Source organism: Primulina tabacum, chromosome 15 (assembly GCF_025594145.1).
Source record: "Primulina tabacum isolate GXHZ01 chromosome 15, ASM2559414v2, whole genome shotgun sequence".
Taxonomy (NCBI): domain Eukaryota; kingdom Viridiplantae; phylum Streptophyta; class Magnoliopsida; order Lamiales; family Gesneriaceae; genus Primulina; species Primulina tabacum.
This window is the reverse complement of record NC_134564.1, coordinates 30,324,679-30,346,623: the sequence shown is the minus strand read 5'-3', so window position 1 is coordinate 30,346,623 and position 21,945 is coordinate 30,324,679. Positions and strand designations below refer to the sequence as shown.

The following is a 21,945-nucleotide window of genomic DNA, read 5'->3' as shown; positions in this document are numbered from 1 at the left end:
TACAATGTCAATTAATTTTTCAATTCCTCGTACGAAAATGCCTCTATTATATTTTCATTATCTCAGATAAAGAAATTTTGGTTCCCTAAATCATCACATGTGGGGACCTCTTGGTTTAAAAATCAAATGACCTTAAGTTATACCTAAAATTAATTTTGCTATTATAATATTCTAGCAATATTATAAATTTTTAAATATATATATTTTTAGAATAAAAATACCTTAACTATTATTAAACTACTATCGGCTCAGTAATTTCTCTCATTATTGTAATATAAGTATCATAGTTTTCAATTTAATTTTAATTTATAAAAATATATTTCTACAAAAAGTTTTTTATTTTTGGGGAAAAAAAACTATTTTGGTCTTCAAACTTTTTTCTTCCTCTTTTAGTCATGTAAGGGCCCGTTTGGTAGGATGGACTAAATGTTGATAGATTTTATATCCAATGTTTGACTCGATTTTAAATATATTGACTGTCAATATCACATATTACTTTACTGTTTGTGTGGGAAAATCGGTCCATCCATTTGCCAGGTATTACATCAATCCTTCTCAAGTACAAAAGCAAATTGTTGGGAAAATACGAAATTGTCCCTGCATTATTAAATCAACCAAATTTGACAATTCTTAATCATATCTTCTCTCACAATCTCATTGCCGGCGGATCTTTCTTAGCCAACCCACATCTGAAACAGTAGCTTTCAAATGGAACGATTGAAGACAACCAACATCGGAGAACAGATCTGAAGACAAATCCACCTGTTTCGTAGGTGAAATTTCGAAGCTTGTCGTTCTTTATTTGCTTACCACGAATAAATCGATTCCGAAAGTTTTGTGAATTTGTTATGAAAAGTGTTTTAGATTCGATAATATATATGTCATAAACATTTGCTGGATATGTCGTATTAACAGATATACCATAAAAAACGTATAATTTCGTACGATGTCGTATTAACATATATACCATAATTGGTCATGATTATGTACATTTGCTGGGCATAATCATGACCAATGTTTTTGTCTATTTTGGCACATCATAAGAAGAATCGAATAATTGGTCATGATTATGTACGAAGCGGTCAAACAATTAGCGCTCATTTCCATGAAGTTCTAGACTCGGTCCTCAAGTTACATACTATATTGCTTGTAAGGCCTTCTGCAATCGATGATACCTGCACCGATGAGACATGGAAGTGGTTCAAGGTAATACTTAATTGTCAAGCATAATGATGTGCAATACCGACATTGACACATAATTGTTTAAAGCGCATTTTTTGTTTGCAGGGCTGTGTTGGTGCATTGGATGGTACCTACGTAAACGTTCATGTACCAATTTCTGAAAAGGGAAAGTATAGAACTAGAAAAGGAACCATTGCCGTTAATGTCTTGGGTGTGTGCAACCGGGATATGAACTTCATTTACGCACTATGTGGATGGGAAGGATCAGCCGCAGATGCAAGAGTTCTTCGTGATGCATTAACTCAGGAGGATGGACTAAAAGTTCAAAGAGGTTAAACTATTATTTTTTTTAAATTGTGGTATCAGTTCAATATGTAGTATTCATGTTATCATGAATTAAAATCAACATTACGTATTGAAATGAATATATGCCTTTAATTGTAGGTTGTTATTACTTGTGTGACAACGGATACGCAAACGTACATCGATTTTTGACCCCATAGACGAGTATCATACCATAGGGATGCTTGGGGCAATCGCACATGTTACCCACAGAATTTTAAAGAGCTCTTCAATTGGAGACACAGCAAAGCGAGAAACGTGATAGAAAAAGGTTTTGGTTTGCTTAAGAAAAGATGGGCTATCATGCGGAGTCCTTGTTTCTACCCTCTGAAAACTCAGAATCGAATCATTATGGCTTGCATTTTGCTACACAATTTCATTCGATCTCAGATGCCGGACAATCTTCTCGAGGACATGGAAGATGACACCCTCAACCCACCTTCCGAGACAGATGATGATTTCGTTGACAATTTCAATTCCTCAAATGCGTGGGATACGTGGAGAGATAACTTTGCAATGTCGATGTACCACGACAACTAATAAAAAGTTGTGGCTGATTTTGTATTGTGTTTGTAAACTTACTTTCCTTTGCAATTAATATACTGATGTTGTTTGCTTATGTTTGGAACTCTGGATGCACACATGTTGTGTATCAAGTATTTGTTATGAAATTCCAAAACATTTCGTACATAATTTGTTGTTAACATGTGCTCTTCTGTATACCATTTTATAACTCAATTTTTGTTCATATAACTCTGGTCTTTTTTTTTTCCAGGAAAACGTCAAAGGAATATCTGAAGCGATGGATAGCTTAGCAACAAACGAGAGCATTAATTGCCAAGGTAAAAAGACGGATAAGTCGCGTCGTTGTTGGACAACACCTGAGGAAGATGTGCTAATTGTAGCTTTGAAAGATGTAATAAGCAAATGATATAAAAGTGAAAATGGATTTCGTAACGGCTATTTACCTTTATTGGAATCGGCCATGAAAAGTGCGTTTTCGGATACTGATATACGCGGCCATCCACATATAACTTCCAAAATCCACGTGTGGAAGAAAAACTACAGTTCTTTGTCGTCTATGTTAGCGAAAAGTGGAATTGGTTGGAATCATACGGAAAACATGCTTGACGCTACAAATGAGGCGTGGGAAGCACAATTGAAGGTACTTTGTTTCCGTGAAACTGTTTACATTCGCTTTTGTTAGCATTATGTGATGTCCTTGCCAAAACATTTTGTAGGTGGACGATAGTGTACATGTTATGCGATACAAGCGGTGGCCATACTATGAAGACTGGTGTGAAATTTTTGGTAATGATAAGGCAACGGGTAGCCGAGCGGAGAGTTTTGTAGCTGCTGTCCATGGTGTGTTAAATTTGACAGAACAAGTACGTAATGATGTCGAAGTGGAGATGGAAGATATTTATCGGCTCGTGGAAGGAGATGGAGAATCAATGTCCGTAAAACATACATCACCATCGACCCCGAGTGTAGGTAGCAAGGTGAAGTCCAAGAAACGGAAAAAAATAAGTGAAGGAGATGATAAGATTGTTGTTGCAATCAACAACCTAGCAGATATCACGAAAGAGAGCATGACAAATCTCATAAAAGAAATGGCTGCTGAAAAGAAGTTAGCTGAATCACAGATGACAACTGCTATGGACAGCGTGCTGGAGACATTACAAACCATTACGGAGTTAACTTCTGATGAGAAAGTCTGTGTTGCGGAGGTGTTGGTGGATAACCCGAACAAAATAAGTCTGTTCTTGAAGCTTGATCATGACGGTAGGCTTAGCTTAAGCAAAAGGCTGTTGAATCCCTAAGTCTTGCTGGTTTCTGTTTTGAATTTTTTGATGGGATAACGTTGTGGTATGGGATCGAATACGACTAGGCTGGTTTTGTTAATTTTGTTTGATTTCGGTGTGTAACTTGTGTACAAGTGAAGTGTGTTTGTCTAGTAACTATCGTATGTTTTGCTCATAATGTTCTATTATGTTTTTTTAAGTTTGTTGACATACTAATATCACATATGCTTATGTAATTGAAATTTGTATAATAATATTGGTCCCTTTGTTGCAAACCTATATTTAATTTTGGTCTGAGTATGTTTACAATTCACATGAGTCGTAAGTATATAAGATCACCGAGTCTTCTGTACCAATTTTTCTTCTGCAATTACAACAGCGTTCTTACACAGACACTAGAAACCACAATCAGAAATTAATTGTTACAAAGTAATCTGACCAACTACCTCTTACTGCACATTTTTTGCTACATATTCATATGCGAAACCTTATTATCCAGATTGAGTATGAAGTCTGAAAGCAGTACAGAATATTTTCCGATATAGTTACAAATATTTGAAACAAGTTCAAACATGTTGTGAAAGAAAATAAACTACCGAAATAGCGCTCAACTAATGATGATTGACATAATGAAACAAATTGCATTAGTTGGGAACAACTATTTACACAAACACACATAATTGCATTAGTTGGGAACAACTATTTACACAAACACACACAATATTAAACAGACCTAGGATGCATTTTAAGTACGTTGGTAGACACCAAAACCAAATATTCAGTACGTACCAACACTAGTACAATACACTGAAGTTAGGACACGACTAGGAAAATGAAGCAAAAGGGTAGAAGCCACACAACGAAAGCAACTACAACAACAAACTGCAGCAACAAACACATCCAATAAAATGAACTACACTGATGGGATCTGTAGATGAAGTCTCATTGTGCATCTTTCTCGTCGTCGGAGCTCTCAAGTACTATATACGGAGTTGTGTCATTCCTGATCAGAAGCCGCTTCGCAGAGTTAGTTTCGGGAGTATTGACACAACATTTTCTTGAGGTTTTAATAGCCAGCTGCATAACTTTATTGTGCTCCGCCATCCACATGCAATTTTTCTTCTCCTTCTGTGTCGTGGGCTTCAACTCAACAGTTGGACTTTTGTTTGCAGCAGCTTCTGTCTTCGTCTGGTGACAAACAACTATGTCTTTTTGCATCTCATGTTCATCATCTGAGAGGGTAACAACTTCGACTTTGTACTTCGTTGTTACACTTTCCTCGGATGCTGCTTTGTATATCACTGACATTGTATGCCTGTTGAAAATAACTTCAGAAAACCACTCACGTGACTTGAACCGTAAAAAGGAAAGGAACGTGGTATTTAAGTATAGGAAAAGTTAACTTACCATTAAATGTAGTTACCAACCCAACTATAAATGCAGGTCATTCCAAAGGGAAAATGCATAATAATGATGTGATATACCAATATAGGTCAACACCTAGTGTAATTATGAAAACTCATGAGGAAAAAATACAAAAAAAAAAAAAAGCAAAAACGTGCTGGAACAAATACAAATAATATATTCTCAAGTCATTAGTAAAACTTACCAAAATATGAGGAATTTATAAATTACAGTATGAACAGCGTCTACCACCTTGGTTAAACTTCAAATAAAAGGGAAATTCAATTTACAAGTTTCTGAATATAGTAGGAAGAATAAGAAACATTGTCACACTATCATTTGTTCTTAGTTTTTTGTTATGCACTGCATATGAAAAGAAAATAAGAAGTAACAAAATATTGAATTACTGGGAAACATACCTTACTGATGATTGTTTCATGTACGTACAAACATTGCTGCAATTTTATTCCATGTTAGTTTGAAAGCCAAAATTTTTTTTATGAACAATCAGTAACAAATTGAATTAAAAACTTGCACACAATACGTTAATAACGAAGTTACGGAAAATACATGACATATGGGGTTCAACAATGCAGTGGTTCAAATTTATAAGCATACATAGACAACATATATCACATTCTAATGATAAGGATTATGATGAGTACAAACAGGAGACAGATCAACGCGCAAAGGAATCCAAAACAGCAACAAGCTTGTTCACGTCCATAAGATGTGCTCTTCATGGTCTCAACGGGTAACTCTTGTGTTGCAGAGGACATGGCACATACTGTTTCGTCATATTTATTCTTAGAATAAGGCTGACCTTGGTTCGAAGGATAATCATATGGGGTAGAGGATGAATTCATTGTGTTGTTCATACAACACCTTCTATTACTACTATAACATGAATGATCTTCAAAAGCAGTTGAGTTGCTTTCGTTGTTAAACGATCGTTCAGCGGTGGATGTTGCATTTCTGGAATGGTACTCATTGTACCAGAAGAATCTCTTCCGATGTTTTAGTCCCACAGGACATATGTAGTATTGTTCACCAGGACGGGTTGAGTAGTTACCAGCTGTCCTTAAAACCATGGCCCCGTTCCCACACTCACATTGTGGTGGCATCTTCAATTCCATGATACCTACGCAAGAACAAAGAACGGTGTTTGAAATTGTAAGTACTCATAAATTAGAAACCGAGTAGTTCAATTGTTGTCTTACAACAATATTAGAAACATTGATATATGAGAATCATCTTAAAATTTAAGGTATGTTAAGTTAAAGTACATTTCACAAACAATATAATTTTTGTCAACCAAATTTCTCCACCCACAATTAACTACTGCATGAATATCAAAAGCAAAATGCAAATACATTAAACAATTATTATCGTTTAAGATTAAAGTTTCCACATTGTATTCTAATAAAAGTACACTGATAAGAATTATGCACAGGACATCTACTCACAAAATCCCTTATTTATCTTCATATGTGTTCTTCAAATGGGTTTTCACGGCAAGTCAACAAGTTCGAAACGAAACTAACACTTGTTCTGTATACAAAAGTAATTAATATTATTACTTCAATAAAATTTTCTCCAGTTTAAAAAAAGTCACGATTACCACTTTTCTCAAACAAAATGTAACTACTGTATCAACATGGAATGAGTTCATAGTCAACCACTAAAAAATCTAAATTAAAATTTACATAACAAAATTGTTAGAACAAATAAAAATACGGAAATTACTGAAAATCAAAGCTTACTCAGAAATAGGTATTCCTAACTTCCAATTTTTCCTTCGCCGGGCTTTGCACGACAGCTTCCGAACAGATTTATAATTTCGTCTCCGTAAAAAAAAATATTAAATCAGAAGTTTGCAACGAAGATATTACTTACAACAACCATCCATCTCCCACAGATTGAAACCTGCCATCTTCAGATCTATAAGTTGTGTGGTTTGTGTAAAACGGAAAAAAATAAGTTACCAGTATTTGCAGATATGAAAATACTTTTAACAAGCAGAATCGCAAGTCATCGATGAATCGTGCTTCGTCCTTTCACCATTCATTTCCTAAGAAGCACTGCAGGTGAAGAAGAAATAACGCCGTCCACAACATCTTCAAGGGAAAAGTTGAAAAAAAATCTTTTATACCTTCTGTCCACAAAGTAGGGTATTTAATTTTGTCAACTTCGATTGTGGAATATGGTTTGTGTTTTCAAGGGTAATTTTGGAATTACATTGAGGTAGTAGAGGGCATGTTAGTCAAACAAAATATTATCCAACTAACAAAAAGTGTACCACACATGAAATAATTAATCAAACAATATTACACATCATTCCTTATCAACTACATATCAATCAAATTATTAATCATTTAGTTATCCCATCACACACACCAAACGGACCCTTAAGTAGTCAATCTTCAGGATTGATTTGCTAACTTCTAATATTTTATAATTTTATCGGGGTGTTCAATTTTAATAGAAAATTTCTGACTAGATTGTAAAATCCGATAGCATGACAACAAATTTGAGAATTTTTCAATTTGAAAGGAAATAATTCTAATTGAAATACGACTGAAAATTCCACGACATAAAACCAAATTGATATATATATATATATATATATTAATATTAAAAGTAAATTCAACAATCCCCAAATTTGTTTCCGTGATATTGGATTTTACAGCTGAAACAATTTCCGACTAGAATAGATAATGATAAAAAAATGCCAAAAACAAATTTTTTTCTAGAGATGTCGAAAACAACAACAAATTCACCAGACTTTTGGTCTTCACGTCAGCAATTAATACAACTCAGGTTGGGCTTTGAGGGAACAAATTACCAAACCACCTTCTTAAATTTGCCAATCTTTCCCGAGACAAAAAAACCTTTAACAAATACTATTTTCGGATCAATAATTTTAATTTATAAAAAAATGTCAAATACTTATTTGGGTCATTCATGAAAAAATATTATTTTATGAGACAAATGCTTATTTTGTGAGACAAATACTTATTTAGGTCATCCATGAAAAAATATTATTTTTTATGCTAAGGCTGCGTTTGGTACGTGTGATTGGATAAGTAAATGATTAATAATTAGAGTGATTAAAAAATGAGATATATGGATTAATAGTATGGTAGGATAAATAACATGGTGTTCGTTATGATTTTAAAATGATGGATTAATTTTGTAAATTTTATTGTAATGACCAAAATGCCCCAAATACTAATTATATATATATTCTTAAAATAATTGGATAGATAATTAAATATTTATAATTATAATTTACATTTATTAAAATTAATTTAAATATATTTATTAGAAATAAATTTGTAAATATGTATTTACTTTAATAATTAAAATAGCAATAATAATTTGAATGTTAATGTTAAATAAAATTTTAGTAATAATTACAATATTATTGTTTTTCTTAAAATAATTATAAATATTTTTAAAATAATTTGATAGATAATTAAATATTTATAATTAATAATTAAAATAGTAGTAATATTATGAATATTAATTTTAATGTTTAATAAAGTTTAGTGATATTATAATATTATTATTTTTTAAAAATATTCTTGAAATAATTAAATAGATAATTAAATATTTATAATTATAATTTATGTTTATTAAAATTAATTTAAATATATTTATTATAAATATATTTGAAAATATTACGGTAATCATTAAACACAATAAATTAAAATTTAATAAATATTTATCTTCATAAGAGGATAAAAATGTAACTTATGGTGTGTTGAAAACTTATCCCACTTAATTTGTTAGATTAATAATCAAATAATTAATCATAAAATTAGGTCTTAAACCGGGTCAAAATGATTATTAATATATCTTAAAATTTTAACCAAACATTAGATAAATATGTGATTAATCATCTATCTTTATTTAATCACATCAACCAAACACACCCTAAAAGTATTACTTTTTTATTGTAAATATCGGTATGATTAATCTGTCTCACAGATAAAGATTCGTGAGACCGTCTCACAAGATACCTACTCTTTAATGTAATGTATTGTAACAATGTTTTCTTTAACAATGTTGAAACTAAATCCACAGCAATTGTATTAGCTACATGTTATCTGTTAATGTAAAAACCCGAAAATTCGAACCGATCAAGATAAAACCAAAAATTTCAGCCCATGAAACTCGATTTTTAGTTAGCCATATTTTCTCATTTTCAAAAATTGAATGACCTAATTAATGACACATTTGACAAAGTTTTTTTCAGATGACCTTTTGAATAGCCAATTTAATGGTCTCTTGATTAGCCATTTTAATAGCCTCTTGATTAGTCAGTTTAGTAACCTTTTGATTATCTATTATGCTGTCAAATGTCAATTCATGGTTAATTTAGGCCATTAAACGAGCAGTTAATAGCCATAATTTGGCTGCCTATTCTTCTCTCCGATTTTCTCCATTAAATAGTGATTAGTGTATCTATAATTGAACAAAGCCACACCAAAGGCTACCGTCCGGGAACTTATTTCCATCTATAATGTGATTTTGATCTGATCTCCATTATTCAAAATATAACAGACCAAATTCTGAATATCTTGTCCAAATTTCAGCTCAATCCAATGGTCCGATTTTCAAATATGCCTCCGCAAGAAAACTTCATGGATTATATGATAAATCGACAGTTTTTGTTTGTCATTCAGAAACTGCTTTATATAATGTTCAAAACTAATCTCCACTGTTCACAATTTGCTTCACTTCATTCTAAATATGCCGACCAGATTTCAGCTCGATCCGACAGTTCAACATATGGCACACGCTTTTGCAAATTGGTTGAATTTCGGACATATACAAATCGAAAAATTCATGTAATTCTCTTTCTTTCATGTGTTCTTTTGGCGGCTTATTGTGTATCAATCTATATCAAATCACACCTAAAATATTCAGATTAAGACTAAATTTCGAGCAAGAAGGCTGTAAATTCCGGGTTTCAGAAAGTTTATATCCAACCTTCGACCCAAGAAACTAAATTTTGCACACTTGTCTTTTTGGTGAGTAAACTATTTTTTTAAAAGATTGAATATACATAAAGTCCCTTTCGTTATATTATATGTTTTTTAAAAAATCCGACGGAGTACGCATTCTTCGTTTAAGATTATGTTTCCTTAGTTTCAAGATTATGTATACAATTTCTGAATTATGATAAAATAGAGTCTTCATACAGTGAGATTATAATTATTGTATAACATCGTCCCTTAGAGTATTAACAAATAAAAACTAATATCAGTAAATCATGAAAATATGATGAAATTCAAGTACTTCATGTTCACTATATACTTGTGATATACTCTATTTCTATTAAGAAATATTCATGTTTCGAAGAATTCGTATGTATTTGTTATACGTACTCAGATCAGCCCAACTTGTTGAATATTTCTCAAAATATCTATCATTTACTCTCTTTTCCCAGATAAGAATGAAGAACAATTGGAAGCTAAAGAACAAGAAATATTTTGAGAACGGTGATAAAGATCAAGCTAAAGAATCATGCATTTGTTTTAGTTTATTTTTATTTCAAGTTGTATATGTGGGAACCCGGACGCTAATCATCTTCTTAATCATCTTTGAGATTTAATTATCAATTAAGATAAACATGGTCTAAAAATTTTTCTTTTTAAAAAAATGTAAGTGCGGAACGTAATGGAATTTAACTAATATACATCTCAATATAAAAGTACAATAATGTACAACAATTATTCAAACTAGTCTAAGGTTCAACTACTAAATTTCAAGTATTAAACAAAGTCTACAATAAGTCCGGAATCACCACTCTAACTCATCTTCTCTCATCCTCTTCTTGACCCCGATCCTGTCCCACCTGTTGTCATGCACACATACAAAACAAGACAACAGCCGGATACTCCGGTGAGAATAAATCCCAGTATAAAACATGTATACATGCATATACACAATATATTATCATGCATAAAATCCATAACAATAGGTTTCATAGTCTATGAAACTAAATCAAAATAAGCATGCAGTAACAATGGGTTCCATAATCTCTGAAACCAAAATAAAATAAGCACGCAACTCAATTCAATTCATATCTTGACTCAACTCAACTCTAACTCTAGGGATCCCGGTGTGAATAAGACGTCACTGTCTGTCACCTACCCTCCCAATCGGGGTGACTGTACGTCTTATTCCTAGACTTCGACCCTGTCTGTATCGAATATCTACAATCGAAGTGACTCTGATCCGAAGCGTCGATACCACCGAACATCTAGTAATTTGGCGAATCTACCAAATGACTTTCCTATCTCAAATGCTTGAATATAATTCTATGAACAAAGCATAATCATATAAAAAGATAAACAACAATTATAGCATGTGATTTTGTTGGGAAACTCAAGTTGAATCTCATTTGAGTTGTGTCTTCCCCAAACAAAACATGAATTATACCTTTGTCTTCCCGGTCTGACGAAGACGAAGTCTTGTATTCCAATCTGTCCATACCCAGTCTGGCAATGACAATCGCATAAATACAATATCAGTATATAATTCGATTCAAAACCTGTTCTGATCAATACTCAAATCAGTAAATAATTTGATCCATATCTGAACAAGGTACAATCTAATTTATATCAACGATATCATCGAAATCATTACTGAATCTGATCACTCTAAATCAACTGATGTTTCGACGGCATAACAATACGATCTCGATATCCCCGTCCATCTCAACATCACAGATATAATATCGGAATTCATAATCAGTATCAGTACAATTCATAATCTCAATATCTGTACACTTAATATCAGTAACAACACAACTCTGATATCAAATCCCAATCAATATCTTTCAAAAATCATAACAATTGTATAAACAGTCTATTCTTTAATCTGACTTCAATTATACAATGTCTACTGTAGCAGAACCACTATATCTAATTCATATTCAATTCTGACAATATCATAATTTCAAATCGTGTCTAAACGTAACAAAACTTACGTCCAGTTGTAGCCTGCGTTAGTAGGAGTACAGTACTGAAGTCGGATCTAAAATCGGACGAGCGGATTTTATGAAATCTTGATTTAGAATTTCACGAAGAAATTCCTCAACAATTTTCCTTCGATTCCTTCTTTTCCTATTCTGAAGATTGGCTTGTCTTATATATATATATATATATATATATATATATATATATATATATATACATGTTTCATGGTTCAAGACCAAGTGGCATTTTTCCATTCTGCATGCCGCGCATATGCGCCGGAGGTTCGGCCCGTCACCTTCCGCATTTATCTTCTCGCGCATATGCGCGACATATCTCGCGCATATGCGCGAGATGTTCTGTCTCGGACATACCTTCACTCGCGCATATGAGCGCCTTCCGCCGCGCATGTGCGCCGAACTCTCTGGACGTTCCGCGCATATGCGCGCATTCAAGCCGCACATGTGCGCGCATGGTTCTGTCTTCCTCGCACATGTGCGCCCAACACGTCGCGCATGTGCGCGGGCACTCTTCCTTGCACCTCATGTCAAATCTTCTTTCGGCTCTCCCGGTCTGATCCGTTCCGTCTATAATCATCTCAATTAATAAATAAATCATTTCAGATTAATCTCAGATCACAGTAATAAAATCTCGAGCCTTACAGTATACTTCCACACCTTTTTTTTGTTGCATTATAAAGACAATGATTGATCATGATATGGACTGGTTTTGACATGATTAGTGCTACGAGGCTTGTTTTACGATTTTAATTTTTAAAACACTGATGTCAACAAGCTTCGGTCACGAGACATAACAACTAATACAGTCATCACCTCCATATAAAGTGGTATAAACCTCTCTTTTTGAGGGAGAATTCAAACTCATATATATACATCCACTGCATATTAGATTTGATAAATATTTAGAACGTTGGTGACTAAAATATATATATATATATATAACACATGCTAAAAATATACACATAGAAAATAACCACTGAGTTTCTTAAATCTAATTAGCATGTTGGTTCAAAGAAAAATTAACATGTTGGAACTTGCAACTTAAATTTCCAACATGTAATTGCTTTCAGTGAACTTTGATCGTGTGAATATAGCATCAACATTGAGAGATTTTTTAACACCTCAGCTTTACTGGTCATAATGTGGAAGAATATCAATTAGTGTTGGTGTAATCCATCAATCAAACACGAACGAGCTCTTTGAAATAAGCTGTATCAAGTTAATATTGACAAGCTAAGTATACAGAATAAAACCACGAGATTTAACTACACCTATCATCCTTTGGAAGAGCAACGTAGTTTATGGGAATTACACTACCGGCCTTGCCACTATCTCTTCTGTCTTTGCCTCCTGAGATTCCAAGATTAGCGGATGGAGTCCTCAAACGACGACCATTTGGGGTTGCCACCATTGTGTTACTGTGTGTGCTTTGAGCCAAAGGTTTCTTGACAGCTGATTTTGAACCAAACAGTGCTTCTTGTTCTGTAGCTAACTGTTCTTGTAGCTTCCTTTGTTCCTATATTATGCAAAATTTCATCAAACTAATGGCGATCGACAATGGATCAAATTTTTTCTTCTAAAAGAAAGATTTTAATGTTTATGTGCCAGTATCTCTCACATTTTTTATCTGTTGTAAGATACAAAAAAGATAACCCGATAACGTACTCGAGATCTGCGTTTCTCCTCTTCTTTTTCTTGTCGGAAAACAGTGAATTCCTCCAGTGTCCGTAAAAGAGGAACCTGAAACTCCAAAGTAGAACTAGAATCAAAGATTCGAACATATGTTGGAGAGATAAAACATGAAACAGGCGAAGCTGCTTACCTTGTTGTAGATGAACGGCATTCCCTTCTCTATCTCCCAAGCTCTTACTTTAGCAGTTAGACACTTAACAAGAGCTGCAGTAGAGTTCACACATCAGTTTCAATTTAAAACCACATCATTTAAGTAAATAATAAACTACAAACAATAGAATCTAGCCTTGCGAGATCAGTTTCATGAGTTAATAGAACAGCTGGAAAACTGAACCTGCTTGGTTTGATACAACCCCAAGTAAAATCAAATTGAGATGAAACCAAGCAGATGGCTTAAACAAGTCATTATAATGTGAAGCAACCACCAAATTACTTGGATGTCAGAAATACATTACATGCCCAACGGCCATGATACCAAAATTTTGATTCCACTCTTTGCTGTGAATTTCATGCTCAAACATACATATCTCAATTACAAGCCTAAAAATACCAAAATCTTACTCGAATAGAAAGTGAATGATGCCTTCCAACTAAATTTCTCAGGGTGATGATGGAAGGAACAAAAAACAGATAAAGAACAACGTCGTTGATGATGGAAGGAGCAAAAAGATTGGTACCTTACCAGACCAAAGGCAGAGATAAAATGCATTTGCCGCAAAACAGCCACAACTAAAGGAATTTCATAGTTTTCATGTTATTTGATGTACATAAAATAAGGCCCCAAAAATATGATACACCTAATAAGAACATTAGGGTGAGTGGGTGACTGAGAATTTAATTGTGATGCTTCATTACTATGTATTCAAAAGGGGTTAAATTAGATATTTCAATTGATATTAAGTGTGTCGAATGCTTCACTCGTGAAGAATATCACACTTTGTGATTTAGATGGAATCAATGAGTAGGGTGAAGCCATCACCCGTCACAGTTTTTGGTGTAGTGACTTGGATTTTAATCAAAATTAGATGAGCACTATGATGTTAAATGTATGTTCCATGCCTATGTATCTATTTTTGTCAGTGTCAATGGCGCACCCTTTTTCATGGGGGCTTTGCCCCTTCAGTGAATAAGCCCCTTCCAGGATTTTGTAGGAAGAGAGATTTCATGGACGTTGAATATAGGAGTTGGAGTCATCGATTTTTAACGGCATATATTTAATCTATAATATGCTCAACCCCAAAACCCAAAACCCAAAACACATTCATCAATTTCTATAAGCTCTACTCAATTGTTAAAAGAGAAACAATGTGAAACAAATACCTCAGGATCAAAAACTCACATGAGATCTTGCTTACTAAAATTCTGGCTTTCTCAGCACGTTTCAAATTTTTGTGTACTCCTCTTCCAGCACTATAACGATTTTCATCCTAAAAAAAGAGATCAATATTAATGAAACTCGACACAATAAATAATTCAAGCAGAAACACTGAAATAAGAGAGTTTTAACAACAAAAACTAGAGAGTATCAACGAATTAATAAAAATGGGAAAAAAAACACATCATTGGTGTTCGAAATGAACTGAAACAAAAAGGTCAAGAGCATTTCCTGGTGGTCCTAAGACGACTAATCTATCGAATTATTTCAAAAGATGTCCACTTTTGAAACGGAACCACTGCATGAAACATGTTTTATTAGTCTAGAAGATGACTCTATGGATTATTTAAAAAATATAAGAGGAGAAGAGATGAAATTCCAAGAATAGCAGAAAAATATATTGATAGGTGTGCTAAAACAGGACTACAGAGTGATTTTCCCTCCTTAAACATAATACATTGATGCAATAGGATCTCGGCCAACCACTCATAATACTTCCAGAATTGCATGAATCAGACAAGGCAACATACAAACAAATTAATAATTATCATAGCTATCTTAAGTCATGTTCGTCTATTGCCTACAGTAGATTGTGGAAATGACTACTGTAAGCCACTAAAGGACATGTTTCGTATTCCCCATCATAGGGCATAACGTATGTTCGTACTTCCTGACAATTGATTGCTAATATATTTGGAGCCATAATCGACATAAATTGCTTTACTATAAACGTGCGATTGAAAAACGATCATTTCTATTTTTAACAACAAGGTCAAAAGCTAGCATGGCTGCATGGCATACATGAAAATAATTCTAATTACACAAGAATTTTCTTCACTTTGAAAAGGCATAATTTTCTCGTAAAGAAACTTGATTTTGACAAACTTCAATAAAATTCATTGAAGGCATAAAATTAATGACAAAAGTTGGTAAGCTTGGGTGGACTAAAGGTCGGTGTCCTTGGTGACTAAGCCCGTCAAATTATACGTGTAAACAAGTTGAAAGTAAGTGACAGCCACAAAACCAAAAAAAATGACATTGGCGGTATTCACAATGTGAGTTAAAGGTAACTAACTTATCATGACTGAGGTTGTTAACTTAGCAATCAGTCGATGAGATGATACAACAATGACAACTTTCAAACTAATAATTCTTAAGCTTTCCTCTACTTTAACAATAGTATGCCAGTAACGTATGCACTGATCATAGAGGAAAACATTTAAGACTAGAAAAAAGAGTACAAGTGTACGACTTCCTCTTGAGGTTATAGATTACAGATACTCTCTAAACCCAGGAGTAATAAAGTTTAGGTGTTTATAGTATAATAAACATTACCCTCTCATACTCGTCAAGCCAGCGTTCCTCGTCGGCTGCATGTTTCCATTTCTCCACTTTGTCCAAAATATCCTTTCTGCTTCGAGCATGTTCTTTGGCTTTTGCGACCTGGTCATCCATACTTGACAAAAGATCAGAAAGATCAATGTTACCTGCAGTTACACGTCCAATAAAATAATAATATTTTAAAATAGAGGTGATCAAAGAAAAGTACTAATGCAGGCAGGTGCCTGAGTATAGTTGATGAAAGGTTCTTTTTTTCTCAAAGACTGAAAACAACAATTGAAAGGAAATATATAGATGTGAACCAAAGGAAATCTTTGTCAAAACTAGAAACCCTTATCAATTACTAAAATAGAGTAGTGGACTCATGACAAGGGGCATAATAAAAGGTGCAATGAGGTAACAGGAATAGCTCATAAAAGTTATGTTGGTATATGCATACGAGAAAAATGAAAGAACAGATAGTCAAGGAACTTTGAATTTTTTTTTTAACAGTGGAAAAGTGAAGAGAATACTGAATAACACTAAGAAAATTTGTAACTTTAAAGGTTACAAAAGTTATGAAGCAAAAAACGTAGTTGACTGCATCAAAAAATAATAATTGAGTAGGACCAGATTCCAATAGAGTGATGAGAATTTTCCGAGCTTTCTCACTATCAACATCCATATGAACCGCATTGTTGATTTCTTCGAGTTCAGATTGTCTTTTGAATATAAGCTCTCTCAGCTTACTGGCTTTCAAATCATTCAATCGCTCAACTTCAACTCCAATCTATCAGGAGGACAATAACTCAGTAAGTCTAGTTTTTGGCGAATTGTCTCGAAATAAGAATTCATGTGGAAAAGCGTGCTAAAACATTAACTACCTGCTCAATGACATCAAAAGATAGACATCCCTGGCTAAAAACCTCCTCGACGTCTGCTGCAGTTAAGCAAGTGACAGGTTTAAATTTTTGTTGCTCCTCCACAGGTGTATCCATGAGGTTCCAGAGCTCAGAGAGCGTACTTCCAAGCTTCTGTAACTGCAGGCAACCAGAGCAGTAAGAAGATGAATAGGAACGACTCACTGAATTACACTCCAGCTGGTTCAATTCTAATTTGACATGAGTACTTAAATTCTAAAATCAGTTCAACCCAAGGATATGATGGAAGAGAGGAAATTCTGAAACACCGTAACATAATTAGGTCTCTGACACGAAGAAAAGAAAAAGATGAGTTGTTAAGGGGTTACCTTTAATAGTCGCTGTTGTTTCTCTTTCTTCAGTAAATTTAGCTCATTAGTTAATCTGGCTAGTGTTTCATTGCTTATGCTCTTTGATTGACCAATTGCAGGATCGAGAAAACTTGGGTGAATTTCAGCCATTATCTTCTTAAAATCTAGAGACATGACAACTGAGAGGTCGTGAATTGCACTGATATGAGCATTAACTTTCTGAAAACGCAGATTCTGCAATGATAAACATGGTGCAGTTAGAAATTATTCAAATAATTTTTAATTTCAAAATTATGAGGGAAAAATAGACTTATATTCAAACCCTTTCACACTGAAGCTCCTGAAGGTGAGATTCCAGTCCTCGCAACTTGTTGATTGTCAGGTCTAGTTCATCCACTCGAATTCCATCACGATCAGATATCTGATCATCTCCAGATATTTCAGCACAGATCCGAGCAATCTGGAACTCGGCTTCGGCAATCTCTTTAATCCTCTCCTGTTTCTTTAGCCTCAAATTATCCAACGTGGGGCTTATAATGGATATTTGCTGCTTGAGGTTCTCTTTCATATTATGGAACTAACAAATTATGAAGAGATTCAAGAGAGTTCAAAATAAGTGAAACTATACATCTATCTCTGACGATAACTAAAGGTATGGCTTCTAGAGAGTAGAGAAAATATGATAGATTAACTCAATATAAAAAACTTCGACTATGGATTCAACAATGATGCATCAAAAGATAGGAAGATTCCTTTTAGAAAACCTTTGTAGATTGAAAATGACATGAAATTCTTTTGCGGTCGAAATAGTTGTACAACAATGACTTTGAAATTCAATTAAAGAAATCAAAACAATAACTGCGATCAGACCCTTGGATAGGAAATCTGCTCCCCAAGAGCAGAAGCAAGTCCAGCAATTTCAGCTTCAGACTCAGCTAAGGACTGCAGTAAATCGGCCTTGTATTTTCTGCTTCTTTCCACTTTCCTGCTATATATGTCAAGGCATTCATGCTCCAACTGAAGAAGCATCTTATCTATGTCAGTGTTACACTCTCCAATTTCATCCCATGTCTCCTATTTCACCAAATAAGGGCACGTTCAACAACCACAAGTATTCGAAGGTTCAGCGAAAAGAAACTGCGAAATATGTAAAATTCAAGAGGAACCACGACAGTGGACCAGCATAACAAGATAATGTAGGTTAATGTCCAATCCAAAATTTTCAGTTCAAATGAAATCGAAACGTTTAAATGTTTTCTATGCTCAGTAAGTCAGGTGAGTGGAACTACTGACACGATATCTGAATGTTGTGATCATCACCTTTTAATAGCTAGATCAGTATATTGACAGCTTGCTATCAGGTATATGAAAAGCCAAAGGTGAATCAATATCAGAATGGTGCTTTTTAATTCTTCATGCATCCATTCAATAAATTTCAGGTCCATGGTAGATGTAGACGATGCGCTGACAGATATTACTGCCACTAATTATATTAAATGGTCCGCTGACAAAGTGACAATCTAAATCTTTGAGAGGTTTTGATGGAAAACAATAAAGAAGCGTTCGTACAAATATAACGATGAGAGATGTTTACTGGTTTCGTCGTGATACTCATTTACATGCACCATGTACTAAAAATGCTATGTATTTTTTTGGTATCGGATACCTTTCATTTCCCATTTCCTTATCATCATCAAAATTCGGGTATTAACACGGAATTAAAAAAAATTAAAGGAATTCTAGTAAATTACGCAAGGCCTTGGTTTATTTCCCCTATTTTCTTTTACTCAATAGAATGTAGACATCACTAAAATTAGTACAATGGGTGAACAGTCGGAGCAATTATTCCACGTTACGTAACCTGGAACAAATATTTTTTTTCCCAAATAAAGTAACGGAATGTTTGCTAATAGAGTAATAACGAAGAAACTTCGCCGTGAAGTACCTGGAGTTCGCGGAGGAGAGAAGAACAGGTGGTGGCGGCGGATTTCGACAGAGAAAGCGGCGAAGAATGGCCAATGCTACGAGCTGACATGGTTGCGACGAAAGCGAAACCTAGAAAAATCAGTGGGATTCTGCGAGACGTAGTTAGGGGATCTTAAGCAATTATTGAATAGTAAAGATTCCATTTTTAAGAGGAGAGAGGAGGGAGGAGGAAGGCACTGTTCTAACGATGGAACCGATTGTTTTTGGCGGGAAAAAGCTTATTGTTTTTTTTTGGTATTAATATATATATATACATATATAATATTTTTAATATATTAAAATATAATAATTATGTTTTTTTAACATATTAAAATATAATTATGTTTCATTTCAAATATATATATATAATTATGTTGGAACAATTGTTTTTCCCCTCAAATGTTATATTTACATTTTATTCTATCATGTTTGATTTCAACGGGCGGGTTGGGCCAAATTATCTATGCCATATTTTGAATATTATTATTTTCCTTATTATTATTCTGAGGTTACTGTATCCAAAAATACCAAATTTATCAAAATTTTTGGTATATGTACGATATGGTAACTGATATCCCGTGGGCCCCTAGGCCCGGATTACATCTTGGAGGCGAGAGCCCAAATGGAAGACAAGTCCATCAAGAGTTCAGGTATTTATCCTTGGCTCATCCCTAGCCCAAATGGAAGACAAGCTCATCAAGGGCCCAGGTATTTTCATATAAATACCAGGTTTAAGTGTTCAGTTCAAAAATTCAATATATTGTTTTCAGCAGCACCCTTAGATGCTCCCTTCATATATCCTCGGTCACTGAATTGAGCGTCGGAGGGGCTACGCCAGGACACCCTCCTGGCCTTCTCCTAACGGTCTTCTTCTTGATTTCAGGCTCAGGGTAATCTTAAAGCCCACGTCTGAAGTAGTGACGCTCGTTGGGATCGGACCCTAAATTTCCCGTGAGTATCAGTAACGATACCAAAATTTTCAATACAATAATGGTATAAAATTTGAAAATTTTCGATATATACTGAAATACCGAAACATTGAAAAAATATAAATTAAAATATATAATATTTTTAAATAATAAAGTAATAAATTAAAAAAATATAAAGTTTTTTCAGTATGAAAACATATATTGATATCGTACCTAAATCTTGATATACCACAAAATTTAGGTATAATCGGTATGCTAGTTATACGTAGTATATCGGTACATATTTTTTTATACCGTAATTTTCGGTACAGTATACGGTTTTCGGATCTAGTTTGGATTAAATAAGTAAACCACTAAATATAAAAAACATTTTCAATTTTAGGATGACTATAAAACAACAACAACAACAAAAAAACTTAATAACGATGTGAATCCTCCTTATTCAAGCGTTGGTTCTGTTCTCCTCGGTTTGACGCAATTAAACAAACGAATTTATTGAAAAATACAAGAGAAATTTTTCACGTGGTATGAACACATGATTATGCCACTAAGAATTGAAAAATAATTATTTTTACAAACTTGAATGAAGAAAATAAAATCTGAAAATTGAAATTAGACCGGAAAATATATAAACACAGTGCTAAAAATTGAGAGCTAAAATATTTGCAAGTGTTCCCAGTATTTGTGATTGGTTGAGTTGTGGTTTTCTCTGTTGATTCTGTTTGCATGATGTTGATGTCGCGTCAGGACATCTCAAAAGTTGGTCGACCATTCAACCGCCTGCAATTCAGCCAATCGAACTCTTTTTACCCTAATGAGCCATAATCCTCGATATTTTTCTTTATTTTCTCTCTGAGATAAAATTAATTTTTGGGTCACGGAAGATTAAATAATACATAACGCATACAAATTGTAAGCAATGTTATCATAAATCGTACCATACCGATGATCAAAGCGACTTCTCTTATAAAAACGGTTCAATCGAAAACTATTATAATATATAAAATAATAATATAATATAGTAAATAATAAATTTTAAAATATTAGATATATATATATATATATATAATAAATTTTTTTAATCAAAATTTGAAATAAAAACAACATCATATAATCAAGTATAATTATATCTATATTTTATAGGACAAAATTTTGTGTGAGACGTTCTTATGAGTCATATTTTGTGAGACGGATCTCTTATTTGTGTCATTCATGAAAAATTATTAATTTTTATCCTAAGAGTATTATTTTTTATTGTGAATATCGGTATGGTTGACCATTCTCACAGATAAAGATTCGCGAGACCATCTCATAAGAGATCTACTCATTTTTTATAAAAAAAATAAATCACAATAAGCTTTAATAGTATTAAAATAATAATTTTAACAAAGTTTAAAATTCAAATAATCATATATATGACAAAAAATAAAAATTTAAATATAAAAAATATTTTTTTATAAAAATTAATATAAAAAATTAAATTCTAAAACAATAAAAAAATATGGTGAACCAGCAGGTTCACGACTTATCTGACCGGTTTTTAACTGGTCTGACTGACCGATTTTTGACCGGTTCGATCGTTGAAATTGTTTATAGAGTAGGTCGAAACCTAACAAGTGGTTTGTTCCTCGTCGATCCGATCTGATTTTAAAAGCTGATTTTACGAATAAACGCATAATCTTTCGAGTTAT

General features: G+C 33.5%; 2 protein-coding genes and 1 long non-coding RNA gene across 5 annotated transcripts; 1 reads left to right on the top strand and 2 right to left on the bottom strand.

The window, feature by feature from the left end:
• The first annotated feature begins 2,188 nt into the window (after positions 1-2,188).
• On the top strand, positions 2,189-3,480 carry LOC142527610 (uncharacterized). Its single transcript, XM_075632453.1, has 2 exons — positions 2,189-2,689; positions 2,766-3,480. Exons 1-2 carry the CDS (start codon positions 2,510-2,512, stop codon positions 3,345-3,347), a joined length of 762 nt encoding a protein of 253 aa, XP_075488568.1. The 5' UTR covers positions 2,189-2,509; the 3' UTR covers positions 3,348-3,480.
• A 1,038-nt stretch (positions 3,481-4,518) lies between these two features.
• On the bottom strand, positions 4,519-7,138 carry LOC142528099 (uncharacterized). 3 transcript variants are annotated; one of them, XR_012815606.1, is made up of 3 exons: positions 6,497-7,138; positions 4,737-5,874; positions 4,519-4,644 (listed from the first exon to the last, which is right to left on the bottom strand). It is a non-coding gene; the product is annotated as an uncharacterized LOC142528099 (long non-coding RNA). The 3 variants fall into 3 exon arrangements; XR_012815605.1 differs by having other exon boundaries at positions 4,536-4,657; XR_012815607.1 differs by lacking the exon at positions 4,519-4,644 and having other exon boundaries at positions 4,732-4,829; positions 5,153-5,874.
• Positions 7,139-12,849: 5,711 nt separating this feature from the next.
• Positions 12,850-19,536, bottom strand: LOC142527954 (65-kDa microtubule-associated protein 5). Its single transcript, XM_075632960.1, has 11 exons — positions 19,306-19,536; positions 18,231-18,434; positions 17,683-17,937; positions 17,379-17,594; positions 17,014-17,169; positions 16,760-16,919; positions 16,145-16,296; positions 14,774-14,861; positions 13,565-13,638; positions 13,408-13,482; positions 12,850-13,258 (listed from the first exon to the last, which is right to left on the bottom strand). Exons 1-11 carry the CDS (start codon positions 19,393-19,395, stop codon positions 13,004-13,006), a joined length of 1,725 nt encoding a protein of 574 aa, XP_075489075.1. The 5' UTR covers positions 19,396-19,536; the 3' UTR covers positions 12,850-13,003.
• Between the last annotated feature and the right edge of the window lie 2,409 nt (positions 19,537-21,945).

Excerpts from the sequence above, each read along its gene's own strand:
- LOC142527610 (XM_075632453.1), top strand. The coding sequence starts at position 2,510 with ATGAAAAGTGCGTTTTCGGATACTGATATACGCGGCCATCCACATATA. Across the intron at positions 2,690-2,765 it reads CGTGGGAAGCACAATTGAAG|GTGGACGATAGTGTACATGT; the intron begins GTACTTTGTTTC and ends AACATTTTGTAG.
- LOC142527954 (XM_075632960.1), bottom strand. The coding sequence starts at position 19,395 with ATGTCAGCTCGTAGCATTGGCCATTCTTCGCCGCTTTCTCTGTCGAAA. Across the intron at positions 18,435-19,305 it reads CTCTCCTCCGCGAACTCCAG|GAGACATGGGATGAAATTGG; the intron begins GTACTTCACGGC and ends TTGGTGAAATAG. Across the intron at positions 17,938-18,230 it reads AGCAGATTTCCTATCCAAGG|TTCCATAATATGAAAGAGAA; the intron begins GTCTGATCGCAG and ends ATAATTTGTTAG.